This window comes from Rhea pennata, chromosome 28 (assembly GCF_028389875.1).
Source record: "Rhea pennata isolate bPtePen1 chromosome 28, bPtePen1.pri, whole genome shotgun sequence".
NCBI classification, from domain to species: domain Eukaryota; kingdom Metazoa; phylum Chordata; class Aves; order Rheiformes; family Rheidae; genus Rhea; species Rhea pennata.
Genome location: NC_084690.1, coordinates 780,239 through 804,972, shown reverse-complemented (window position 1 = coordinate 804,972; position 24,734 = coordinate 780,239). Strand labels below are relative to the sequence as shown.

General features: G+C 53.1%; 2 protein-coding genes across 2 annotated transcripts; one reads left to right on the top strand and one right to left on the bottom strand.

The window, feature by feature from the left end:
- Positions 1-2,798: 2,798 nt before the first annotated feature.
- On the top strand, positions 2,799-12,461 carry NCAPH (non-SMC condensin I complex subunit H). The gene is made up of 17 exons (XM_062596887.1): positions 2,799-2,871; positions 2,981-3,074; positions 3,395-3,487; positions 4,530-4,668; positions 5,202-5,323; positions 5,647-5,836; positions 6,414-6,505; positions 6,676-6,881; positions 7,757-7,905; positions 8,438-8,544; positions 8,989-9,111; positions 9,464-9,571; positions 10,256-10,423; positions 10,727-10,843; positions 11,151-11,236; positions 11,677-11,752; positions 11,976-12,461. Exons 3-17 carry the CDS (start codon positions 3,440-3,442, stop codon positions 12,033-12,035), a joined length of 1,791 nt encoding a protein of 596 aa, XP_062452871.1. The 5' UTR covers positions 2,799-2,871; positions 2,981-3,074; positions 3,395-3,439; the 3' UTR covers positions 12,036-12,461.
- Positions 12,462-12,747: 286 nt separating this feature from the next.
- On the bottom strand, positions 12,748-22,848 carry LOC134151812 (serine/threonine-protein kinase 10-like). The gene is made up of 19 exons (XM_062596653.1): positions 22,651-22,848; positions 21,449-21,613; positions 20,915-20,963; positions 20,575-20,724; positions 20,282-20,354; positions 19,593-19,787; positions 19,124-19,205; positions 18,883-18,996; positions 16,583-18,748; positions 16,067-16,106; positions 15,761-15,947; positions 15,177-15,300; positions 14,846-15,025; positions 14,590-14,719; positions 14,288-14,412; positions 14,027-14,212; positions 13,618-13,743; positions 13,418-13,531; positions 12,748-13,287 (listed from the first exon to the last, which is right to left on the bottom strand). Exons 1-19 carry the CDS (start codon positions 22,795-22,797, stop codon positions 13,183-13,185), a joined length of 4,458 nt encoding a protein of 1,485 aa, XP_062452637.1. The 5' UTR covers positions 22,798-22,848; the 3' UTR covers positions 12,748-13,182.
- Between the last annotated feature and the right edge of the window lie 1,886 nt (positions 22,849-24,734).

Sequence of the window (24,734 nt, the reverse complement as noted above, 5' to 3'; positions counted from 1 at the left end):
TCACCGGACATTTGGGACCGGTTGAGAAGATGGGTCCACCTGGAAACAGCCTGGATCCATGCTGAAACCAAGCCCTGCCTGTTGGATTTGCAGCACCGTCACCGTGGACAAGCACCTACCGAGTCGTGCTGAGGTTTGACGCTCGCAGGCCAGCTGGCACGCTGGGGGTAGCAGTCCCAGTAACCCCAGAAGGCTATGAGTTCAATGCTCCCCGGCTCTATTTTTAGCCTGAAGATCCTCGTTGCTGAGCTACACATGTTGTGGGTTCGGAGAGGTCGGCACATCCCACCCCTGGGATCGGCGGAGCAAGCGAGGAGCCCTGCGGACGTGAGCAACGCAGTTTGGAGCCAGCTGGGGCAGGTGCAGCAGTCAAACAGAAGCGCTCCCCTTCCCACACTTTTCCTAATCCCCCAAAACTTTCTGCCTCCTCTTCAGCACTTGCCTGCACGAGAAAACGTTCCCTGTTTGGGGCTAGCCTGAAGCTGCCTACAGCTCTGGCAGGGTGCAGACAAGTGGGTGGAAAATTACTGGGAGAACAGCAGGCAATTGCTGTCTGGTGGGTGGACAGCCAGCTTTCTCTCATAAGTCATTTTTACCAGCTCATACAGCAAACCTTGTAAGAGCCCCCAGCATCCCTCCACAAGTGAAAGAATCCAGGATACCTCCACCTGCTGGGGGATTTTTGGGAACCACATGAAACATATCCTCCAGCAAACACCCGCTGGCAGGCGTGAGACATAGATCAAGTTTCCCAAGTTACTGCCACAGATTTATAAGCCTGGGAGCTGATCGCAGGGACAGCTGCCATTTGTAAAAGTTCTTGTCACCAAATGATGCATTCTCTTAATTTCCAGTCAAACACAAGAGCATGAATATTTCCCTCCTTGCCAGCATCACCAGCGGCTGAAGATAATCAAATGCTCCACATGTTACTACTGCCGCAGCAGGAATAATAATTTATTTGAACATTAAAAACCCTCATAGCTCCTTCAGTCTCTTTCATTTCAGATGTATAGCTTGAGGTATTGATTTGTTTACAGCAATCATTAAAAGCTTTGCTACGAGGCCTTTACTCACGGGAAAGGAAGACACATTACCAAAGCAAACTTGGCTTTTACAGCCAACGCAACCAGAACAGCTGAGGGAAGGGGCCAGAGCCCCTCACTCCAAGGCATGTGAGTTGAGTGGAGGCAAAACATCCCCACTAGGTTTCTGTGCCTCCAGCAAGTCACTCAGTCTGAAAGACTTGCTGCTCTTACAAAAGCCCTGGGCCTCCTGGGCGCTACAGCTTTGCTTTCGAGCTGATGCTGGTCCCCAGAAGCTTATCCTTCTGCCACTTTCGGGCTGGAGTTGCTGCAGACACAGGCTAATTGCAGTGAGACTCCCTGGCAGCTCTGTTTGGGGAACAGGAGACTGCCACCAGGGCTGGCCTCAGAGGGGAAAAGGACAGTCCTTTGGGGAACGATGCTCTCGACTAATGCAGTGGAGATCAAACCACATCTTCTCCTCCTGCCCCACCCAGTGGTTCAGCCTGGAACATCACTTTGCCATTGGGAAGAAATCAAGATGCCAAACTGCAGCAATGTGGTAGTCCCCAGTACCTAAATCCCCCCCAAAAAAACACTGGGGCAGCTGCTGCTTCACCTCTCTAGGTCTGTGATGGCTGGAACACCAGCCCAGTAGGGCCAGAAAAGCTTCTTGCCAGAGCAGTGGCACTGGAAAAGAGGCTGCTCTTCCTCCGGCTTTAAGATCAGGATGTTGGTGAAGGCAGGCATGGGTTCAGGTTATCTTGCTTTTTGTTGTTGCTTCCACTGTGCAGAACATGCTATAAAAAAATAAAATGAAATAAATAAATGCAACAAAACAGCTTCCCCTCCCTCCTGTAGCCCTTCCTGAGGCACACAGCTCCCTTCCCAGCCCTCTCCATGCTGAAGCACATCTGCTGCGCCCGCAGCCTGGGGAACCAGGGTGCAACCAGGACCCACGGGTTCGGGTGCGCGGGGCCGCCGGAGATGGAAGGCATCGGCCAGCAGCCTGCTTTCGCAGCAAGCGCTGCTGCTGCGCGAGGGCGCGTTTGCGTCGGCAGAAAAGAGAGTTGAGGGGTGACAGCTTCTCCCAACCAACCTTCCCTGCTGGCAGCTGCAGGGAAACCACGCGCCGAGGCACGCCATCGCCCCCCGGGGGGAGGGGGGCCGGAGGCCGTGAAGGGAGGCGGTGAACGGCAAAGGCCGGCTGTAGAGGCGGGCGGCGGCGGCGGCTCTCCCCTCGCCTGGGGCCGAGCGCTGCCCGGGGCGGCCATGGCGCCTCTACCGCCCCTCAGCGCCGGCGCCGCCCCGCGGCCGTTACGCGCGGCGCCGGCGCAGTAGCCGCGCGCGCGCCGATTCAAACCGAGCGGCCGCAGCGCCGCGTGAGGGGAGAAAAGGGAGACGAGCGGCCGGGGGCGGGGGGAGGAGGGGGAGCGGAGAAGAGCGCGCGCGCTGATTGGCGAGGCTACGGGGGAGCCGCGCGCTGATTGGCCGCGGGGCCGGGCGCTGCGCGCTGATTGGCCGGGCGGGGCGGGCGGGAGGCCGGCGGCGGCGGTGGCGGCTCTGAGGCGGCTCTGAGGAGGCTCTGAGGCGGCGCCGGCGCTGCGGCGGCGCGGTGCGCGGCGAGGATGAGCGGCGGCACCGGCACCCCCCGCTGCGGCGGCCGGCGCGCCGCCGCCGAGTCCCCCGCGCCGCGGCCCCTGGGCGCCGCGGGCACCCCCGTGCTGGCCGCCTGCCCCGGCAACGACGACGAGCGGGAGAGGAAGCAGCGGCGGCGCTCGAGGGCCGCCGACCTGCAGCTGGGCAGCACCGACTCGCCGCTGGGCCTCATCTCCCCGGTGCCCAGGTAGGGCCGGGCCGCGCAGGCCTCGGGGCGCGGGGGCCTCGGTGGCAGCGGGCGGCGCGGGGCGAGCGCCCCGGCCCGCCGCCTCAGCGGGCCCCGTGCCTCCCCGCAGGCAGGCGGACACGTCGCTGCCGGCCATCCCGCAGTGGACGAACACGCAGATCTCGGAGCACTACTCCACCTGCATCAAGCTCTCCACCGAGAACGTGAGTCTCCGCGCCGCTGCGTCCTCCCGCCGGCACGGGAGGAGGAGGAGGAGGGAGGCGGGGGAAGTTTGCCTCCGTGTCACCCGGTGACCCATTTCATAAGTTATTCACCTTGCAAGCCCCCTGAGCTAATAACCGAGCGTGTCACCCTTGCAAGACACCTCTTTAGACCTCCTTTATCGCCTTTCAATCATAACCAAGTCAGACATGACACAGAGCACATCCCCTTGGCCTTAAATACCCCCACAGGACAGCGGTTCTCAGGCAGACTGACAAGTTTCATTTTCCAGGCATCCACTCTCAGGTCTGCTTTGTTTCAGAAAATCACCACGAAGAATGCTTTTGGCTTGCACCTTATAGACTATATGACAGAGATACTGAAACAGAAGGACTCTGAACTGACCAACTTCAAGGTGAGGGAAATTGCTGCCAGGTTGCTGCAGTGTTTTCATTCTGACTTGCACTTAACATAAGGTTTCCTAAAAAACAAACCTCAAATAAGTCTGCAGCAGACTGAAGGTACCTGCGATGTTACTGTTAGTAAAAACATCTGGAAGAGGCTGCACAGTAACTTTTAGTACAAGTCTATAGTGTTGATTTCTTTTGTACCACAGGAGTTAAAGGCTAAATCCTCCTTTCTGCTCTGCTCCTTCAGAATGAGATCTTGTTTAAAAATGAGAGTTGTGAGGCTTATGAAGCAATGAAGTGTTATAGCCAGTAATAGAGCAAGGCCATAAAAGAAAGGAAGATAGCGTGGCTGAGTCTAGCAGGTATCAGGGATGGATCAAAATAAGAACTTGCCAGGGCGAAGACCTACTAATTATAATAGTTTGCTGATGCTAGAAGGGAGAGCTGACTTTTTGATGAGCAAACAGCAAGGCTTTTTTGAACATGGCCTCTAGGAATCTGAGCTAGCCGTCTTATAGCTGAGGAAACCAAGTCAGGGAAAGGAAAACGTGTGCAGATTTTGAGTAAGTTGCCCTTCACCTTCCTGGATAGGGCTGTGATCTGAAAAGGACACTCAGCATTTCCTGTGCCTTCCTCCTTTTGATTTTGTCACATGGGTAAAATAGAAGGACACCACAAGGATGTCTCAAAAGAAGGCATAAGAGCAGGAGAGGGCAGTCTCTTTGGAGATGCAAATGCGCACCCTTTGGGTTATCTTCATTGCTTAATCTTGGCAGGTATTCTTCTGCGTGATCCCTTCCGAGATCCGAGAGCCTTGATAAAATAAAACATAGACTCTACCTGGAAAGACCTATCTTGACCCCTGCTATGCTGCTAGGTCTCCAATAAGTTTCAGAATAAATCCTGTTGTTCACAGTTTTGCTGTTAAAACAGAATGTACATCCTTCAGAAATTCAGATTTGCAGCTTGTCTTTGTGTTTACCACCTTCTGGATGCGACTTGTTCCTTTCTAACTCTAAACATTGCATGCTATGTTCCTTCCATCAGATAGCAGCTGGCACCCTTGATGCCAGCGCGAAGATTTACGCAGTGCGTGTGGATGCAGTCCATGCAGATGCCTACAAAGTTCTTGGAGGCTTGGGCAAGGACTCGGCACCCGCAAAGGATGCAGACAGCCAAGAAGGAGGTGTGCCATTGACTCTATTTTTGTTAGGTTCAACCTACAAGCAAAACAATGTCAGTGTGCTTACGTAGCACCCATGCGTTTCGAAGCACTTCGTTCATCTGGGAGCGTACTGCTAGCTTCATTTTTTTTCAAGGGCTAGGAAATACCAAATTAGTTTTCATGGGTGCTGAAGTAGAGCTGAAATGAGAATGTGAATCTGGTGTTCAGGCCTGTATTCAACAATTAGTCTGGTTAGATTGGAATGCAAACCAATGGTGGCCTAATTTGAGGCATGAAGTGCCCCACTCCTTGCTGTTCTTTGCTTCAAGTTAAAAATGTACTCCTCAGAAAAGACAGAGAAGATAAAAGGAAATGCAGCATCCAGCTGACGAAACATTGGTGGTTCATGCTAATAGATATCCAGTTGGGTAACTTCATGCCCACTCATTTTTTGGGTGCCTGTGTGTTTGGCTGTACAGACTGAAGTAAAAATTTCTCATCTTGGGCATTTTAGCAGCTTTTCTGAGTGAAGCTTCTTGTGATTTTCCTTTTAGAAGAAAGCGCTGCAGCTCCTGAGACTAGCAAGAGAGTCCAGACAAAGAAAAAGCACTCATTCAAAACTATAGAACAGAACTTGAATAACATTAACGTGTCAGAGGCTCATCCCAGACCTGAGGTGAGTGAAGGGGCTGATGTAACAGCTGCTTTCTGGTGGAGGAAAGGAGACATCTCCTTGTCTTCCACGTTTCTTTTTTTTTTTTTTTTCCTCATTGTGGCAGCCTCTTTTGGGCTCTAACATTCACATGTGTGTCCATAAATTGTGCTGTTATAGCAAGAGTATTCCTAGTTGTGTATATCCCTTCTGCGTGAGGCTGCTGTAAGAGCTCTTTACTGGCTGAAAAAGATGTATGGGTGTTGCTTCCTTCAAAGCTGTGCCTAGCAGAGACCAGTGTCACCCCATCCATCTGCTTGATTCTGTGCTTGATTCTGTCCCTGTAGGTTGATCCCATGTTCCAGAAAACAGCAGCATCTTTTGATGAATGCAGCACAGCTGGAATTTTCCTTACTGGTTTGCATACCCATGGCTGCCACAGTGAGCTCCTCTTTGATTCAAAAATCGTGCCTCTCCCATCTTCTGAGACACTTGTCCTGCCAAACTCTGCTCCTGTGAAAGTGATGGATTTAAAGCGTGAGTGCCAGTAACACTAAGCAATGGGCCCATCCAGACCTTTCTATTCTTTTTAACTGCCCAGATGTGCTCCTTTTAGTCTCAGCCAGCTTGAGTTATGCTTTTGTTCACTGCTTGATTTTCTTTCTCAGCTACTCTTTGGCACTGTTGCTCTGATCCTGCTCAAATTGACACTTGTTGTTGAGAAACTAGGAACCTCAGGTTTTAGATGACTGCATGTAGCTGGCAGATCTGTCACGTAGCACATATATGTGGTCTGAGCTGCACAGCAGTTGAGTTGCTCTGTATTAAGGGCTGGCCTTTTTAAAGTACTTTAAGCCTGTTCATGCTGACAAACCCTGTTGCCGTGATAAGATTCCCAGTGCAATGCCCACCCTGGAGTTAGGAGAGCAACTGAATTCTCCCCTTCTGCTCAGAGATGAGACCAAGTGCTTTTGCAGTGAGCCTTGCACTGTACTTTCAAGAAGAGCTGCCTGCATATGAGGCTTTAAGAATATTTTAACTTCTGGAACTTGTTTCAGCTGCCAGCTCCTTTATCCTAAATCTAATCTCTCCTTTTTGCTCTCCTCGTCCGTAGCCCTGTTAGCGCAGTGTATTGAAAAACGCCCCATCTGCTCTTCTTTGGCTGGTTTCCAGTTTACACAGTGGGATGCTGAATCCCATGATGAGGTATGTCCATTGGTTCTGCTTAAGGTAGGATACCCGAGCTATATTTTGTGCTCCCTGCTGCATCTCCCCCAGAGAAATGTCCAAGAGAGAGAGGGCAGTGGGATGTTACTCAGTAGAGCCACTGATGTTTGTCCTGTGACTTTTCCACTGGGCACTCTCTTGTTCTGCAGTCAGTGTCAGCCCTGTTGGATAAATTTAAGAAGAGCGATCAAGTGTTTGACATCAATGCGGAAATGGACAGTGATGTGGAGGACGGTGTTCCCACCCTACCAAATGATGACTTCTGTGCTGACTCCTCCAACTGCACACTAGCAGACAAAATTGGGGAATTCACAGGAAGTCTCAAGGCCTTTGGGACAATCCGTGAGAGCAAAAGGTGAGTAGTCAGTGAAAATCCATTGCAATGGGAGAACAGTGCTCAGTAGTCAACTACTGACTGTAGTTGAAGGAATGGGACAGTCCCTTCAAGGAGTCTTTGTGTTCTTCTGATTCCCCTTGGACAGAGACGAATTGCAGAAACCAGGCCTGGAGCAAAGCTTTCCTTTCTATGCTCAGTTTCTCACTGGGGGATTACAGATACCCTTAGATGACACAAAGAAGCCAGCTGTGCGAGCAGCTGCTGAACAAGGGTTTCTGGACAATAATATTAGACTTTTGGGGATATTGAGTCTTTGGGGGAATTGACAACTGATAGAATGTGTCAAAAGGAGGCAAGTCAGCTTCCCTTTTAAAGACACTTTCTGGGTTGCTGATGCCCAGCTCTCACAGCATGTTGTGCTGGATGGTTTCTTCCAGTGGCAGAAGGTTGTGTGCTGATGTCCCACTCCTGTTGTTAGGGTGTGGCTTTCTGGGATCTTTAATTTTCTGTGCACATGTTTCCCGTCTGGATATATAGCTTGCTTTCTGTTTGACTTCAGGTATGTACAGGAATGTATTACAGGAATATCTTTGCACTTCTTATGTAGTTTATGCTTTTCCAGAGTTATTGCTTATCTGCGTGCTCTGCACCTGACTTTTTAGCCTGCCCTTTGGCAAATCAGCCTCTGTTGTTGCAGCGACACCACAAACTCTCTGTGCAACGCTCACAGCACCGTTGCTGATTAAAGAGTGGGAGTTTTGCACATATACCAGCAGAGGGAGCAAGAAACATCTGTACAGAGCTGGTCTTAGTATTAAATGTCCAGTCCTTGTCCAGCGGCAGCGATGTGTCAAAGGAATTGTTTCGCTGAGTGGTGTGTATGCTCTTTCTAGAACTGATGTGGTTCCTCTGGGAGATGGCAACATCGGCACCATGTGCCTCCACCTCTCCATGAAACCAGGAGAGTACTCCTACTTCAGTCCTCGAACTCTCTCCATGTGGGCTGGCCCAGAGCACTGGCGTTTCAAACCTCGTCACAAATGTACGTGTTTACAGACAGCATTTATGTTAACAATCTGTCATGTTTAGGGGTGGGTGGCTTCTGAGTCATAAAGCAGGAACAGTCAAGATAGGGATCAGCCAGCATGGCTCTTTTCTAGCCAGAGTGGAAGCAATACCAAGTTCAGACATCAGGAAGGCGAGCAGGCTGTAGGTCTCAGGAGAGTCCTTTGATAGTTGATGTATTCTGTGTTGGTTGGGTTTGTTAGTGATGCTCAAAGCTGAGGGGGTTTGTCTCACTGCAGGAACAGACTCAATTAGCGATAGTACTAATACAGATCCTGATGTTGTTTCCCACCTTCTGCATAAAAAGTGAAGTTTAATTTAAAACTTTCTGCTTCCGTAGAAAGATAATGTTTCCTTTAAAATACAAAGCCAAGGTCAACATATGTTGCTTTTCACTAGTGAAGATTGGATTTTTAGAAGATGCTGGTGACCTTTCTGCACAGAGTAGACACTCAAGTAAGCATGTTGCCTTTCCTCTGTCACAAAGCATTGACTGTCTCCTTCTGCAGTGGATGCTGTCTCTGAAAAAGAGACCAAGAGGAAGAATGCAAAGAAAGCATTTGAAATAAACTTTGATGAGGATATTGACTTTGAGGTGTATTTCCGTAAGACTAAGGTAAGCACTGAGTTTCTGCCTCTGTTTCTTTTTGCTCTCACTTCTACCATATCAGTGTGTCTTACAATGGTTGTCTGCATATGGCTCAGCTGGTTCTACTGCAAAATTGGCTCTGTAAACCCAGCATTATGCACATTCATTAGTGCTGGTTCTTCTGACTGCAGGTCATGTTACAAATGGAGAGTTTTTAACTAACCATTGGATAAAAAAAGAGCGCAGCATTCTTCCTGGCTAATACTCTGCCAGTAAGAGAGACCCTGAAGGCCTGTTTGTGTATCCTAGGATGCTGTGCATACGTCACTGGGTGCACTAACTGGACCAGTGCTGAATTCCTCTTTGGAGGCATCTTGGAACTTCCTCTTTTCAAACAAAGACTTGTTTTCAAAGCACTTAGTTGCATGTTAATCTTGTGAGTAGTGGATGTCACATGGATACCTTCCACAGGCAGCTGTAACTCTGGCCAAAACCATTCTGGAAAGCCAGAACATGAAGAGCACCACGCTTCCCACAGACTTCAACTATGACCCTAACAACATTGTCCAGCTGTTCCTCAAACCAGCTGTCAAGGTAAGAGTCTTCTCCAAAAGCCTGTTGGCAATGGCTCCATGCACACAACCACCCTTGCCATGGGCTTGAAGTACTCCAGGATGCTCCTTGGGGCAGGAGAATGGCCAGCACAATGCCTCTCACTGAATTACCTGAATTCGTCACCCTTTGCAGATGACGAATGGGTTGTGCTTGGCTTCTGTGCTTTACAAGTAGGGGGGAAAAAGGGAGTTGGTGGTAAGCTGGTGTGTGAGGAAATAAAGGAGCCAGCAGGCTGAGATAGAGGGAGATGATTAATTAACAAGGTGCAGACATTGTCTGGGGGAAATGTTTAGAGTTTTTCCATTTCCTTACCCTGGTCTCGTCTCCACAGCTTGGCCGGATGGCTGCGCCAGGCAGCTCGTTGGATCATGAAGACGAGATTGGTGACTATGATTACAACAACCCCAACGACACCTCTAACTTCTGCCCTGCATTGCAGGTAACTGGGGACAAAAAAAATTTCTCTCTGTTGCATATACTCGCTATGTAGCAAGAATAACTTAGGGAGACTCTGGTCAGAATTCACCACTAGAGAAAAGGAAACAGCATTGCAAGTTGTGACAAAGACATAAAAGTCTCTGCGCATTCCTCTGTCCCTTCACTCTCAGTACTGCGATAGCATCAACTAAACTGTCTAGCTTTGGTGTTTGCAAGTCAATTTGCTGAGAAACTCCATTCCAGCCCTTCCATGCACATCTCTGCCATCACCTCTACAGTGACATTTGCTTCTAGTGAAACTTGCTCCCAGCTGTTCTGAGCTCCTGCTGGAGTACATTTCTTCTGAAGCTTCAGCTTTCCGCCAAGGCAATGCAACCTCAGGAGTGTGTTTATGACAAGTCTTAGCTGCAACACTGGCAGAAGAGCCCTTATGTCTTTCCATGTAGAACAGTCTTCTGATATTGTGTGTCTCTGCCTCCAGGTCTAGGTCTTCTCCTGGTCTTAGCCTTAACCCAAGCTAAGCACTGTGGGGAGAGGCTGAATAAGAAAATTCCTCCCTGGGGAAGGTAGAAAGGTATCTAGCCACTCTCAGGGGTAGGTGCTCCTCTTAGCTCAGTGAAGGACAACTCTGGCTCTTCAAAGATGTCTGTGGAGTGGCCTCACTGGTGCATCTGTTCTCAATCAGGCTGCAGACAGTGATGATGACAATGACCCCGGTGAACTCATGGGCCAGACAGGGGAGTTTAACCTTACCACCCACCCTGCGAGTCAGGACGCTGAGCTCAATGGGGTCGTCGGTGGTGTTGGTATCACAACATATGGAGAGTTGAACCTCATTGCCGAGCCCCAGAAGGTAAGGATTCACGTGTTATCCTCGTTCTGTGAACTGCTCACTAAGCAGGTCTGGAGTAAAGCCTCTCAACACCTGAGATAATAGTTTCACTGATGCAGGATCTCCCGGGCTTGCTGCTGGACTCCTTATTTCCAGATGGACCTTTGCAGAAGGGAAAATGCTTAAAAATCAAGGGTTTAATAGCAGTACAGCGCTCACTGTTGTTCCCAAGAGAGAACCGTGTTTTGGTTGTTCTTGTGGTCCTGACCAAGGATACAGCTTCTGGTCAGTTACCCTCAGCTAACTCCAAATGTCTGTCCTCAGGTCAATAAGATTGCAATTCAGTATGCAAAGACAGCCAAGAAAATGGACATGAAGAGGCTGAAGCAAAACATGTGGGACCTCTTGACCGATGGACAGAAGAAACAAACAGTGGCAGAGGTGAGTGTAGGGGAGGACCCCAGACAGACATGTCTTGCCAGATACCTCAAGAGGCCTGAGGATATGAGAATGTCCTACAGGTAACTATGCTTAGCTCCTGTGGAGACAGTCTTGGGTAAGCAGAGGAGCAATTCCTCTCAGTCTTGCTCCCATGGGATAGTTGGCAAGTATGGACTTTGAGCTGTGACTATACCTGCAGTATGGGAAGGTGGCACTCTTGCAGTGCTTGTTCTCGGTCCACAAGGCTATCTGCTGAGTCCTTGGGAGGAAAACCTGTCTCAGCAGTGTCTGTCTTTTTGCTAAACAGATGGAAGACGTGGAGAAGGAGACGGACAAATCTGCAGTAGCAGGCGAGAAGGTCTTCAGCGGCATTACAAAGGAACTGATCCACAGGTAGAGAGGCCCTAAATTGAGTCAGAATGAAGCTGGGACAGACTTCAGCTGATCTTGGGCAAACGCTGACCCATCTGGGTTGTTTAAGACATGCTGGCTGAATCCTGGTGCTGTTTTAGTCACAGATACTCTTAGCCCATGCTATTACGTTGTTCTGAATGTTAGCCTCGGATCTGTCAATATAGACAGCAATCTGAAGACGACTCACTCCCCCGTATAGTGCCTGTTCTTGATTTTTCCATGTTAGCATCTGAAATTTTATCAAAAAACCTGTTCCTCTCACTCTCTGGGTTTGGCTTGGCAAATACTTTGCTAGCAAGAGGGACAAAGCAATGAAGACCGAGGACTTGGGGAGGACCTGCCACACACGTTCCAGCAATAGGGTTTTGGTGCCTAGTTTCTGGCCAGTCTAACCTTCTTTCTCTTGCTCTGTTTCATAGACTGCCTTCTGTGATGGCTAAGAATCTGTCTGTCCCGCTGGCATTTGCCTGCCTCCTGCATTTGGCAAATGAGAAGGTAAGCATGCTGCCCACACAACAAGATGCGAGCAACACCTGTAAAGAGCATGACTGTTAGTAGGAACGGTGGGTGAAATTGCACAGCAAAAATCATCAGAAACAAGAAAACTGGGCACAGGTCTTGCTATGTCAGGACTTGACAACTCAAATACCTGTCTCTTGTTTACTGTAAACATGAATTGGATTCTGTTGAATTTGTTTTTTTCTTCTCCTTTTTCCAGAATCTGAAGCTGGAGGGCACAGAGGACCTGTCTGATGTCCTAGTGAAGCAAGGAGACTGAGCCCTGGGCAGAGCAGCTCACCAAGGGTGGTCCTACAAGACAGAGCTCTGCTCTCCCAGCTGACCAGTGCTCCCTCTGGACTTTCTCATCAGTGGCAGATTTTCCCTCATCCCAGCAGCACAGCTGGACAATCCCACTGGTTTCTGCACCTCAGGAAGACTTTTAAATCATGGATGCCCAATGTAAACATAGGGCCCCATAGGGATGGACTGTTGCAGCTCAGCCTGCCTGGCTCTTGTCACCTTGGATCCATTGCCTCTTTCCGTGGGCCTTGGTAGCGGAGTTCCTCAGTCTCACTGTGAACTGCCAGTGCCTGCTAGCAAAAGGCCCCTGTGTGTTGCTGTCTGCCTGTCTAGTTTCCAGCGCATAGACTGACTGTTATTCATGTCTCCAGTTCCTCCTGTAGTCCTGTTCCCGAGCCTTCTCATTCCCTGAAATGATTTACCTTTTGTACTGATTTTAAAGATAATAAATTGCTACAGACTTTTTAGATGGGCCTTTGAGATGGGGAAAAAGGAATCAGACAGAAAATGAGTAAAAGAGGCAAGGTAGGTGGAGAGCAACTCCAATTTGCATGCACAGGCTAACTTGAAGGGGTGCAACTGTGCCCTTACCTCTATCTCGGGCAGCTCGCAGCACTGACAAGAGGGATTTTTTTCAGTAAAATAGTGACAAATAGGCTTTCTTAACATATAAAAGATGTATTTCCTTGTGTTGCAACACAGCTGAAAGGTGATCCACCATGACGTGCAGGTACTGAAGGCACCAGTGATACCTGTGTATCCATAACTTCAAGATCAGCGAGGTGACTTCCATTGAGGAGCTTCCAGAGCCGTTCCAGATGGCAGCAGCCGCTTCACCCTGGCCCCTCCAGCACAGGGAGACTGGGCTGCACAGGAGGAACTGAGGAGGGTTCAAACACGCCCAGCCTTTTGTAGGGGGCACCCAGGTCTCTGACATCCCCATGGTCCATGCTTCTTCCTGGCCTGGTTGCCCTGTGTAGACCGGCCATAGCTCAACGTCCTTGTCCTGGGGCTGCTTGTGTTTTCCGCAGCTACTTTTGGCTCCTATGGTCCCATAGGGCCAGTCCCTGGGAGGCTGCCAGCAGCCACGACTCTTGGTCTTCCCAAGAAGCCACAGCATAGGATCAGGAAGGGAAGTGGAAGAAGCGGGAGAGTCTGCTGCCACGGTGGCCACGCGGCCCTCTGCACTGCTGAACAGGCAAGGAGTTTCCCAGCTCCTCCTCGAGCATCTGGAAGGAAAAGCAGAGCTATTGTGTCCCTCCCAGCCAGCACTCGGGAGGAGAAATGGCATGGAGTGCCCAGGGTGGGCTGAGCTGCGGCACTTCAAGTGCAAAGGGCCATCATCACAGGGCAACTCACTTCCTCGCGGGCAGCCAGACGTCGCTTCCATTCGCTGAGCTCCATGGAGTGCTCGTCGTCCAGCCGTGCCAGCTGTCTCCTCTCCTGCTTGGCCAAGAGGTGCATCTTCTCGCTCTGGGAGAAGGCAAAGGGCAGGTAGGAAGAGCAATGCTTGAGGAGAGCCAACAGTGGTGCGGGAAACAGCCCTCTGGCCCCGGTACCTGCATCTGTTCCAGCTCCCCCAGATTCTCGGCCTGCTGCTGCTGCAACTGCTGCAGCTGCTGCGCGTGCTGCTCCTGCTGCTGCTGCACCTCCGCTCTCTGCCGCTTGTCCTCCTGCTGCAGGAACTGCAGTGGGAAGAACCCATGTTATGCTCCCCTTTCTGTGGGTGGAGGGGGCTCCTAACTCTGCCCTTGACCACCTTTCATGTGGGTTTTTACCATCCACCATTCCAAGCTGTTGCTCACAGCTCTGAGGCCTGCAGACAGTCCAGTCCTCCAGCCAAGGTGCTCAACACCTTACCAACAGTCTTGTTTCCATGAGTCCTGCTCTGGGGTGGCCATGAGCATGGCCAAACCAGTATTTCATGCTAGGTAACCTTGAGGGTCCTGGGGAACCATTGGCCAGTACCTGCTTAGCTTGTTCTCTCTGCTTGGCCTCATTAGCCTCCTGAATCCTCAGGTTGCTCTTGAAGAGGGCCAGACGGGCCTTGGCATAGCAGCGCTGGCTTTTCAGCAGTTGAGCTTGCTCTTGGGCCTGCTGGCTCCTGAGCTCATCCAGCAAGAGCTGGTGGAAACGGTTCATCCGCTCTATCTCCTGTGAAAGGGGCCGGAGGGTGAGGCAGGACCAGGACAAGGAGCAGAGCCAGAGTGCTGGCAGTTTCCACCTTACCTTCTCGTGGCGCTTGTGGAGCTGCTGCTGCTGCAGTGCGTGCTGCTCCTTCACCTGCTGCCTGAAGAGCTGGTACTTCTCCTGCAGGTGCCCTTGCTCCATGCTCCACACCACAGACTCACGGGCTGCCAGTAGGACAGCACTTTGCGGTTCAGTCACTCCCTACCGTGTCCCACCCCAGCCTCCAAACCCACCTCTGCTCCCTTCCTCCAGCTGCCCCCCACCAGCCAGACCCTCACCACTCTTGCCCCAATTTCCCTCCATCCTCCTCCCAGCCCTAGAGCTCTCGCAGCCCAGTCCACCTCTGCGGAGACTGTGGATCTTGCTGATGTGCTCCTGGTCAACAGACATCATTTTCTTCTTGTGCTCCTGGACAACTCTCTGCAAGGCTGTGTTCAGCTCCTCCTGCTGCTGCTGCAAGAACCGCTGCTCCTGTGGTGGGAAACATGGAGGCCATCATCCCAAATCCCAAGGGAGACTGACCCCAGGTGCAGTCCATCAGCTCTGAAGAGCCATGTCTCAAGTCCAGCACTATAAGAACCACCACCATGCCCTCACCTCTGTCTTGTTGCCCTTCAGCTCTTGCATCCTCTTTTCACCATCCTTCTCCTGGAGGGACTTCAGGCGCTTAGCTTCATCACGCAGTTTCACTGTGTATTCATGCTCCTGGCGCTCTTTCAACTGCTGGTAGTGGTGCTCCAAGGCCTCCACCTCCTGGTCATAATACTGCTTCTTGCTCTGCCGTGCAGACACAGAGGGTCAGCATGGACCGGGGATAGCTGATGGGAGGCTGCAAGCCTTTGCACTGGCTCTGTGCAGGAAGACCACTAGCCTAGGGAACTCGTACATCCCTCCAACTGGATTGCAGTAAGGGATGTCACCCGGTTACCGTCATCTCCTGCTCGATGTGCCGAAACATCTGCTCCCGCTGCTGGTGAAACTTCTGCTCCAGCTGGGTCTGTGCTCTCTGCTCCTCCTTCTGCAGCACCCGCAACTCACGGAGCTCCTGGCGCCTAAAAGTTTGGACAAGCCAAAGTAAGAAGTGGCCAAAGGCTGCGCTGAAGGTGCCCGCCTCTGCCAGAGCTTTGGGGACATCCTGGTGAGGAGGCCACAATGGACAGCTGTCTTATAGGTGGCTAAAGGAAGGTGAAGGCCTTCCTTCACACCTGCACACCTAATGCAGTGCTGTGCAGAAGGCTTTCTCCAGCGAGCAGGATCACTGGTGCCTGTTGGGTCAGTCAGATGCTAAACTCAACTATTGATTCTGTTCCTTCATCTTTCCTGGTCTCCTCGGGTGACACAAGAGCATATGGGAAAATATCTTCCTCTCTCCTTTCCTTAAACAACCACTAACTGCTAGTGACAGCAGATATGGGACTGGGCAATGTTTGACTCTTCATGCACCCCTACACCTCCCCAGGGAACGGATGCAGGATGCCTGCAGGATGCCCCACCACTACTGCAACCACTCACCGAGCAGAGCGCATCTTCTCCTCCTTCATCTCAGCCTTGCTGATGGTCTTGGCGGTTGTCACGCTCACCTCCTTCCCATCCACGACAAATCTGCGCGTTTTCTTTACCATCCTTCGGAGGGAGGGAGGTTCCTGCCACGAGGAGCAATGGTTTGAACTCAGACAACCCAGATGACGTAAATCCCGTGCTGGGCAACACAGCGCAAAGGCAGGGTTGTGGGTTTAATGCAGTGTGTCCAGTAGGTAATAAATTGAACATGCACCCTGTGGGCTACTAGCTGTGTTCACACGGGCTCTGGGAGCAGACCTGAGCTCCTCCTTGACACAAGACTGGACCCTACGTCCTGCTGCAAGACGAGAAAAGGGGACCCACAACCTCAATATAGCGCAGAAAGCTGCTCAGATACCTTCACCCGGGAAGGGCTCACGAAGGAGTTTTGGGTCCCTGAGCTAGCTCCAGAAACAGCACGGCCACGTGCATTGTGCCTGCAACAGCCTGGGGCAGGGTTTGCTGGTTCAGCTCTAGCGCTTTTGAGACCGCAAGGTCTCTGCATGGCCGTGTTACCTGCAAGCCCATAGGGAGCACCAGGCTGCCTGCAGCCTGGACAAGACAAGCCACTGAGGCTTCAGCCCTGCAGGGCTCCCCTGCCTCCCTACTGTGCTGCTTTGCAGAAGGACCATCTCCATCTGGGAGTGCTCCAAGCCCCTGACTAGCCAGGCCTCAGTGAGTCCCGGCTGTGTTTCAGCTCAGCCAAAACTCATGGCCAATCGAGCAATGCATGGTGGCCACCCAAGAAGTACCATCCTCTCCTTTCCCCCTCACCTGCCAGGCTTCCTCCACAGAGGGTGATGGAGCGTGTGTGTCTGCAAGGTTTGCTGGAGGCAGCAGCTCCTCTCCTCGCTCTGGTGTGGAGCAGTTGCCCGAGGGTGAATCTGGGATGTCCCCCGCTCTCCAGACTACCCAGGAAGAAGTGTGACGCAGGGCAGTAAAGCTCATGGTCTTTGTGGCCTTTGGGTGTCCACCACAAGGCTCCTGAGGCTCTGGCACTGCTCCATTGCCCAAGTCACTCGTTTCTCCTCTGACTCCATCTCTTAATGGCCCAGCTGGAGCAACCTTCACACCATTATCTCCAAGCTGATTCCTCCCTTCCTCTTTATTTCCATCTTGCTTTTGAGAGTCATTGCTATAACCAGCCAAGAGCTGCTTTTCTCTAGAGTCATTTTCCACTTTCTTCTCTGTTTCCTCTTTAACTGATCCCAGGATCTCCTTGGGGGATGAGTCCTCTGTTGAATTTTGGGCTTCCTTACCCACCAGACCCTCTTTGGCTTGTGCTGCACAGTCTGCCTCCAGTCTCTCTCCTGCAGGCAGTTCCTCCCTGCCCGCTGCATCGCTCATGGGATTACTGTCTCCAGTTAAACACTCCCCTACATCTTCTGAGTTCACTTCTGCCAGCACCAAGGTTCCCTTGAGAGAAGTTTCCACCACCAAATGTTGACTGTCTTCGCCAAGGTGGCTAGTCATCATAGAGTCTGCAGCTTCCTCCTCACTGTCCCCTATGTTTTGCTCAGCCTGCTCCAAGGAGTTAATGGTGGGCTTGTGTGTCGCTGTGTTTTTCTTCCCACTGTTTCCTTCTGCAGTCTCTCCTCGTCCATCTGGTGGCTTCTGCCGCCCCTCAAGCCCTTCTGACCCCACTGCCACTTCCTCTGTTGCACTCTGCATGAGCAACGTTTCTCCTGGTGGCACCCTCTCCTGCCCTGGGTCAGTCTCCCCAGGTTTTCTGTCATCCTCAGGTCCCTTGGATGCTCTCTCAGCTCCACGTCTGCCTTCTCCAGGGCCATCTTCCCATTCTCCAGCTGCTCTGGAGCCAACCTCAGCCTGCAGCTTAACCCCAACAGCTTTCAGCTCTAGCAACGATCTAGTAAACCCATGTTTGAGCTCTGCAACTGACTCTTCGAAACCCTGGACTTTGGTCCTGGTGTGCCCCAGGTCTAGAGCTGTCACCTGCTCAGAACCCACCATTGCACACCAGCTGGCACGGGGCCTGCTTCCACAAGCACGATCCAGGTGCTGCTTCTCAACTAGACTTTGTGTTTCCCCTCTCCTTTGAGCTGATATTGCCCACCTCCCAGGGATGGGGACAGGGCACTTATCTAGCACCTCTGCAGATGAGCTGCTGATCCAGCCTCCATCAGCTCTGTCTTGGGGCAAGGTTGACAAACTGCAAGTTGGTTCTGCCCTTGACAGCTCTTCAGTGTCACTTTTGGAGGAAAATGTGGGATTTGTTTGAGCTGCAGCAGCTGTTTGCTGTCCCTCTGCCACAGGACCAACCTGTTCCACTTTCTGCTCTTGCATTTCAGCAGTGCCCCCTGCATGACTTGCCCCCAGGAGTTCTGCCATCTTGGAGGAGTTCTCCAGAGCACTGGGTTCCTCTCGACACCCTTTAACTTCTCCCACCTCCACTTGGTCTGGTGTCCTTTGGAGGGCATCCAGCGCTGTCCATCCTGGCCCACTCAGGAGGTGCCCTGGGGGCTGCTCCCCATTTGGCTCCCCTCCATCCGCCCTGCGCTTCTCGCTGGCAACTTCATGGGACTTGAACCCTCCAAAAAATGACCGACGCCTCATCAGCTTCAGGAATTCAGATGGTCTTTTTGGAGGGAGCCTTACAGAGCCCACCAGGACAGATGAGGATTTCTTCCTCGCTTGCTTCAGCAAGTTGGACTCTTTCTTGGGCCTCAGATGGGGAATATTCTGTCCTGGCTCCTCTTGGACAGCAGGGTGGGCATCCTGCCCCTCGCAGAGCCTCCCAGCCTGCTCCATCAAGTCCTGAATGTCCCCACATGGAGTGATGGAAGCTGCTGCCACAGCTGGCTCTTGCCCCTCTCCTGCAGCTGGGCATGGTAGTGCTGCTTCATTGCCGGTGGTGCTTGTGGACCCCTCCAGCTTGCCAGGGGATGGGAAGCAGAAGGATCCTCCACGTTCCTGGCTGGGCTGTGGGGCAGAGAGCAGAGGCAAGGTTAGTCTCCACACACCAGCACCTCTCCTGGCTGAGCCCAGCTCCCATTCCCCAAAGCTTCTCATTTTCTTGGATCTTGCACTTGCGCAAGAAGTCAGTTGCTACTCACCAGCTGGGCCTGCTCTTCTTCCTCCTCTTCAAACTCCTCCAGCACGTCAGCCCGGGCCTCAGCCACCAGCTCCCTGAGCGGCCGCTTGTCACAGACATCTGCCACAAAGGGATGCTGCGCACAAGCAGGGGAGGTGGGCAGGGCCATCACCAGGGGACAGGTAGCACTGGGTGCCAAAGCACCAGGGGTGCCCCTGTCCCAGAGATTGAGGATGTGGGCTTCAACCCATGGCATTACCCACCTGCAGGAGCTGGGTGGCTGACCACCGTGCTTCAGGGCTCTTCTCCAAGGATTTCCTCAAGAAGTCCTTGAAATCTTCAGACCTGTGGGACAGACCCCTCATGAACACATGGCAGGTGGGTGCATCCTGTGAGGTTCTGAGCTCTGCTGAGATGAAATCCCACAGCCCAGGGTGACGCTATCTGCTGAGACCTTGGCAGGAGCCCATGTCCTCACCCCAGTGCTGCCTGCTGTTGAGGCTACCTTCTGCAGGAAGGGTGGTATGATGGGAAACCCATGGTGCTAGCTGGAAACACCTCTGCAACTAGACTTGGAGGAATAAGACCATCATTTATGGTCATCCAAAATCCCATCCCACCTGTTCTGCCATGACTTTGAGGAGGAGCTGCCCCACTGGACAACTTTTTCTATCATCTGCTGTGTTGGGTGACAGGCTCTAGTGGGGGGGAGGTCTCCATATGGGCACTCACCATCTCTTGGGGTGACGCAGGGTAGGTGGCTGGGACTTGGCAATCTTCAGCAGCACCCTCAGAGGGTTGAGGTCATGATGGGGGGGCTCCATCTCAGCCATCTCAATCAGCGTGATGCCCAGCGACCAGATGTCAGCCTTGTAGCCATAGGGGTTCTCCTTGGATGTCTCACACTGCACCACCTCAGGGGCCATCCTGTATGGGAGAGAAGGGAAGGGGTGCAGCCTGCCCCGAGCTGGGGGCCTCACCCCCAGCTTTCTGCCAGAGACAAGCACTTATTTCCTTCTGAAACCAAACCCAAGTGCAGTCCAGGGATGGTCCACCCAAGGGACAGCCCTATAGGCAGAAGAACTAAGATTTGACCCCTAAGTCCTCCAACCCTACCCTAGAAGGGCTTACACCAGCAGGCACCCATCCCGGAGCATGCCACAGACAGTCTCGCAATATTAGGAGGCCCATCCTAGAGAAGGTGTTGTCTGGAGAAGGGGAAGAAGGAAAGAACTGATTCCTCAAGAAGATGCTCCTGCTATTCCAGCGGGAGCAAAGCTGGTTTGAGCATCCACAAGACGAACAGCAGTCAGGACTGTAGGGCAGATCTACCTCAAGCAGCAGGACACCTCTGCTTTCCCAGCCCATATGGCTATGCTCCCACATCCCACTATTCCCCAGGATTTCTGCCCCATACCTACCAGTATGGGGTACCAATAAAGGATGCCCGGCGCTGGAAAGTGCTGGAGTTTTTGGCAGAGACACCAAAATCAGCTGTTTCATAGAAAGCAGCATTTAGAAACCATCCTTGGAGCACTGCTCCATGCATGTGCTAGCTCCCAGGAAAGCAGGGACTGGCTTCACTCCGAGAAAACTCCCGGCCTCGCTCAGCACCTCGTGTCCCTTGAGAGAGCACAGACCTACACCCATCCTCCAGCACGGCTGCCCTGAGCAAGAGCAGACTCTTGCGCCAGCCCCTTCTCCGCGGGCTCACCCAGCTTGACATCCCCGTCCAGGGTGAGCAGGACATTCCCAGCCTTCACGTCCCGGTGGATGATCTTGCAGTTGTGCAGGTACTGCAGTGCCAGCAGCAGCTGCTTGCAGGCCACTTGGATCTGCTCCTCAGTGAGGCCTTTCTCCAACTCTGTGACGAGACGCAAAGCAACACCCAGGGCTGAAGCGTCCTTGTGCCCAGCAGCCAGCCCCATGGAGGGGTGACCCCAGAGGCAACAGAGGGTCTCAGGTGGCATGGAGAAATGGGGCTGAGTTGCAACCATCAACCTCAAATGCCCTGATGGCCCGTGTGGCTAAAGACATAGGAGAGGTTTTCTTACCCAAGATCGCAGCATCCATGGCCCCTCCTGCACAAAACTCCACCAGGATCTGCGGAGAGAGCAGCAGTTAGGGAAGGCCCACGCTGGCAGATGCAGAGCAGCACTGACAACCATGTCAACAGATCAAGGAGAAACCACCTCCAGCCATGTCCCAACTGGCAGGACACGGGATTGGGCATGCACTGGTTGCAAGGGGAAGCCCAGGAGATCAGGGTAGCAAAACATCACCAACTACAGGGCACGAGCTTTTCCAGAAATATGTCTTCAGGAAAACAGGGATGAGCACATCCCGGCAGCAACGGGTGAGGTCATTTGGCACCACCCCAGCTCGTTTTGCAAGGGAGAGCTTTTCTTTTCTTTCTCCCTGTTCCTGCATGAGGTTCTTGTTGGAGACAGCACCCAAGAAAGCCACCATCTGCAAATGTCCCCCCTTCAGGAGAAGGAAGATGGGGAGCTTGTCTTTTGAGCTCACAAACCTGCCCATTCCCAAATTCCTCCCCCAGCTCCAAGCCAGGCTGCCAAGACCCTGCCCACCCAGAGCTGCCCATCCCAGTAGAGCGCGTCCAGCAGCTTGATGATGTTGGGATGGTCACAGCAGGCCAGGACATCGATCTCCACCATGTAGTCCTGCAGCTCCTCCTCGCTCGGTGTGGTGATCACCTTCGCCGCGGCCAGAGCCCCCGTCACCTTGTTCTGGGCCTGGAGAAAAGAAGTTTAAGGCGGCTGGAAAACAGGTTTCAAAAACACATGCTACGTGTCCTGCTGCGTTGCGTTGCAACGCGATGCATCGCGTTGCGAGATGATCTAGCCGGCTGTGCTTCAATGAAACGTCCTACCGCTGGATGCTCCATATCGTGATATTGTACCACACCAGGACCCTGGCATGTATCGGGAGCCTGGAAGAGCCCCTTTCCTCCAGCAGACCGGGTTGGGAGCCAGGATTTCAGTTCCCTGCCCCAGCCCAGAGCGCGCCAGGGTGGTGGGGACCGAGCGCATCTCCCCGACCCCGGCGGAAGTCCTTGCGGTTTTTAATCACAAGCCGACGGCTGCCCCCAAAAAAGCGAGCGCCAAGAGGGAAGTTTCCCCAAACGAGAGGATGTTTTTGGCCGGGTCCTGTCTGGGGAGGGTTCCCGGTGCCACAAGCGTGCTGGGCCCCAGCGCCGGAAGGCGGCCGCCGCCAGCGGGGCACCGCGGGCCCCGGGGAGCAGCGCGGCGGGTTTCCTGTTGAGCTCAGCCTCTGCATCGCGGTTTCGGTGACAACAAGAGGGGGAGAAAGAAAAAAAGCAGCCTCGGCTCAAAGTCGCAGCAAAACGAAGCTCCTGCCGTGCCCAACCCTGGGATCCCCTGCTGAAAACAGCGGGGGATAAACCCCAACCAGCCTCGCGCAGGGAGAGAACACGCCGGGAACGGTCCTTCCTGCCACCCCTTTGCACCCTGGAAAGGGAACGAGGAGTCGCTCGACCCTGAGGAAGCGGCAGCTCTTTCCGTCCTGGGGACGCCGGAGTCCCCGGCATCCCTGCGGTATCTCCTCTCCCTCCCTGCCAAGGGGGCTGCTAAAGACCCAGGGTGATTCGGAGGGTTTCCAGCTCATTGCAGCGTGGGCTGGATGCCGGGCGATGGCCATCGCTTATAGCTCGATCTAAGGCAGCACCGGCCATAGCCAGGGGAGAAAAATAAATCATTTAGGGAGCTGTTTCCAAAGCAAAGTCCTGCGGGCGTTTTCTGAAGCTCTTTACCTTGAAGACCTTGCCGAAGGCGCCGTCGCCCAGCTCACCCAGCACCAGCCACACGTCCTCGGGGTTGACGTCCCGCCTGACATTCTCATAGCGCCTCGGCTTCTTCTTCTCCTTGCCCAAGCGGAAAAACCGCCGGAAGAAAGCCATAGGGCAAGGCTTTTTCCGAGGGGGAAAGAGATCAGCTGGGGGCAGGCAGCCACCTCCATGCAGGGGCGACAGGGACCTCGCAGGGCGGCCGGGAACCTCTCGCTCTTCCTGCCTCGCTCGTGCAGGAGGCGGGCTCGGCGGCCGTGCAGGATGTGCCGGGGAGGCGAGGTGTGACGGAGGCGCCGCCGCGAGCCCGGGCGCTGCAGGGCTGCCCGCGCGGACAGTCCAGCCTCGCTCGGCACGAGCGAAATCTCAGGAGGCTTCTGGCTCGGCACGTGCCCCAGGGAGCGGCTCGAAAGCCCTAAGAGGGGGTTTAGTCCTGCAAGCGCCCGCTGATTTGTCCCCTCGCCAAAGCGATGCGCTTTGGGAGCGCAGCATGCATGCACACACGTGTACGCTGGGATCCCGGGTGCACGGTGGTCCCCGATGCCCATGTGCTCCTGCGTAGGTGCATTTCCCCAGGAATTTGTGTGCCCCTGCACGTGCAAATCATTGCACGCGTGCAGCCCTGCATGTGTGCACAGAGCCCTCTGCCAGTATCCCCACCTACACGTTCAAGCACTAATGCAAACATTTGCATATGCTCCCGGGCATTTTTGCAGTACATTTGCCTCCCAAACTTGAATCTTATTGACAGTCCCTAAAGGCCAGGAGCAACCTGTCCAGAGCAGAGCACAGCCAGGTTCAGATGAGAAAGTTGGCTGTAAGAAGGCCCCCAGCTGAGCTTAAACAGAGCCCCTGCATCCATGGGTGCAGGTAAAGCCCCAGGTGAGGCTACTCAGGGCTGTTAAAGCTTATCTGCGCCCTCAGCACCCAGATATTTGGGTACTTTGTTGGCCTTGCAAGAGCACATGGACCAAGGTGCTGCCAAAATGCACCTGGCTCCAGCTGCTCCCCATGCAAAAATGCTGCTGCTGCTGCAGGCTCTCCTCGTACAACCCGAAATCAGGGCAGCTTCTACCTTCCAGCCTGGCCCCGAGCTCCTGGAGGAAATAAAAGCCCCACTGCAGGCGCTCGGGTCGCTATTTTTAATTGCACCAACACGGCATCTCCCCGATACTCAGGCAGCGCAGCAAGGGATTCGCTCCGTGCGTCCTTCCTGCAGGAGCTTGCTTGGATTATAGCAACAAATTGCAGCATCCTTAAATACATGATGTCATTCACATATTATGAACAGAAAACTGTATTTTTAAGACACATAGTTTAAAATAAAACTGTATTTAGAATGAAACCCAGATGCAGCTGGTAGCATCTACCCAGGCAGTGTATTTAGGGAAGTGTCTGCGGATGGCTTCATGCCTGCCATCACCTTGCAAAGGGCCCCGTGCGCTCTCCTGCTCGGCGGAGCCTGGCTGCAGGCTCGCCCTGGAGCCGTGTCTCATCCTCAGCGCCAAAAATAAGGAGGCTGCTCGCCACTGCCGGGACGGAGCAGCCAGAGACCCTGCAGGATCATGCACGGATGACAGAACGGGACTCAGCCTGGCCTCCGCCCAGCCAAAGCATATGGAGCTCAATAATTCATTTTTCCTAGAGCAGATCTTCCAGAAAAAAAAAAAAAAAAAAAAAAAAAGATCATGCAAAGACACCAAGAAAACTCACTTTGGGGAGAGACTTTCTTATCCCTTGTGGTCCAAAGCGGAGACGTGGCTTCCTGAAAGATTCAATGCCCCCTCAAATGCAATTTATTTCCAGCCTGACACTGTTCTCTAGCGGCACATGGGCAACAAAGGGGAATTTCTTACAGTGTCCGTTTGGGGGAGAAGATGAAACACGAACAACCCCCCCCCCCGCCCGCTGGCGGGAGCTGGACGTGGCCCCCCTGCCCGGAGGGAGGAAAGTGCCGGGGACTTTGTGCGAGGTCGGGGGGGAAACTGAGGCCGAGCTTTCATACAGATCGCTATCGGCTGGTCCCACCGTGCCTGGAAGAATTTCCCAGG

Coding starts and splice junctions, on each gene's coding strand:
- NCAPH (XM_062596887.1), top strand. CDS start 3,440: ATGACAGAGATACTGAAACAGAAGGACTCTGAACTGACCAACTTCAAG. Junction 7,906..8,437: donor TTTCAAACCTCGTCACAAAT/GTACGTGTTTAC, acceptor CTCCTTCTGCAG/TGGATGCTGTCTCTGAAAAA. Junction 8,545..8,988: donor TGTATTTCCGTAAGACTAAG/GTAAGCACTGAG, acceptor TACCTTCCACAG/GCAGCTGTAACTCTGGCCAA.
- LOC134151812 (XM_062596653.1), bottom strand. CDS start 22,797: ATGGCTTTCTTCCGGCGGTTTTTCCGCTTGGGCAAGGAGAAGAAGAAG. Junction 21,614..22,650: donor CCTTCGGCAAGGTCTTCAAG/GTAAAGAGCTTC, acceptor TCTTTTCTCCAG/GCCCAGAACAAGGTGACGGG. Junction 13,532..13,617: donor GGGAGCTGGAACAGATGCAG/GTACCGGGGCCA, acceptor GCCTTCTCCCAG/AGCGAGAAGATGCACCTCTT.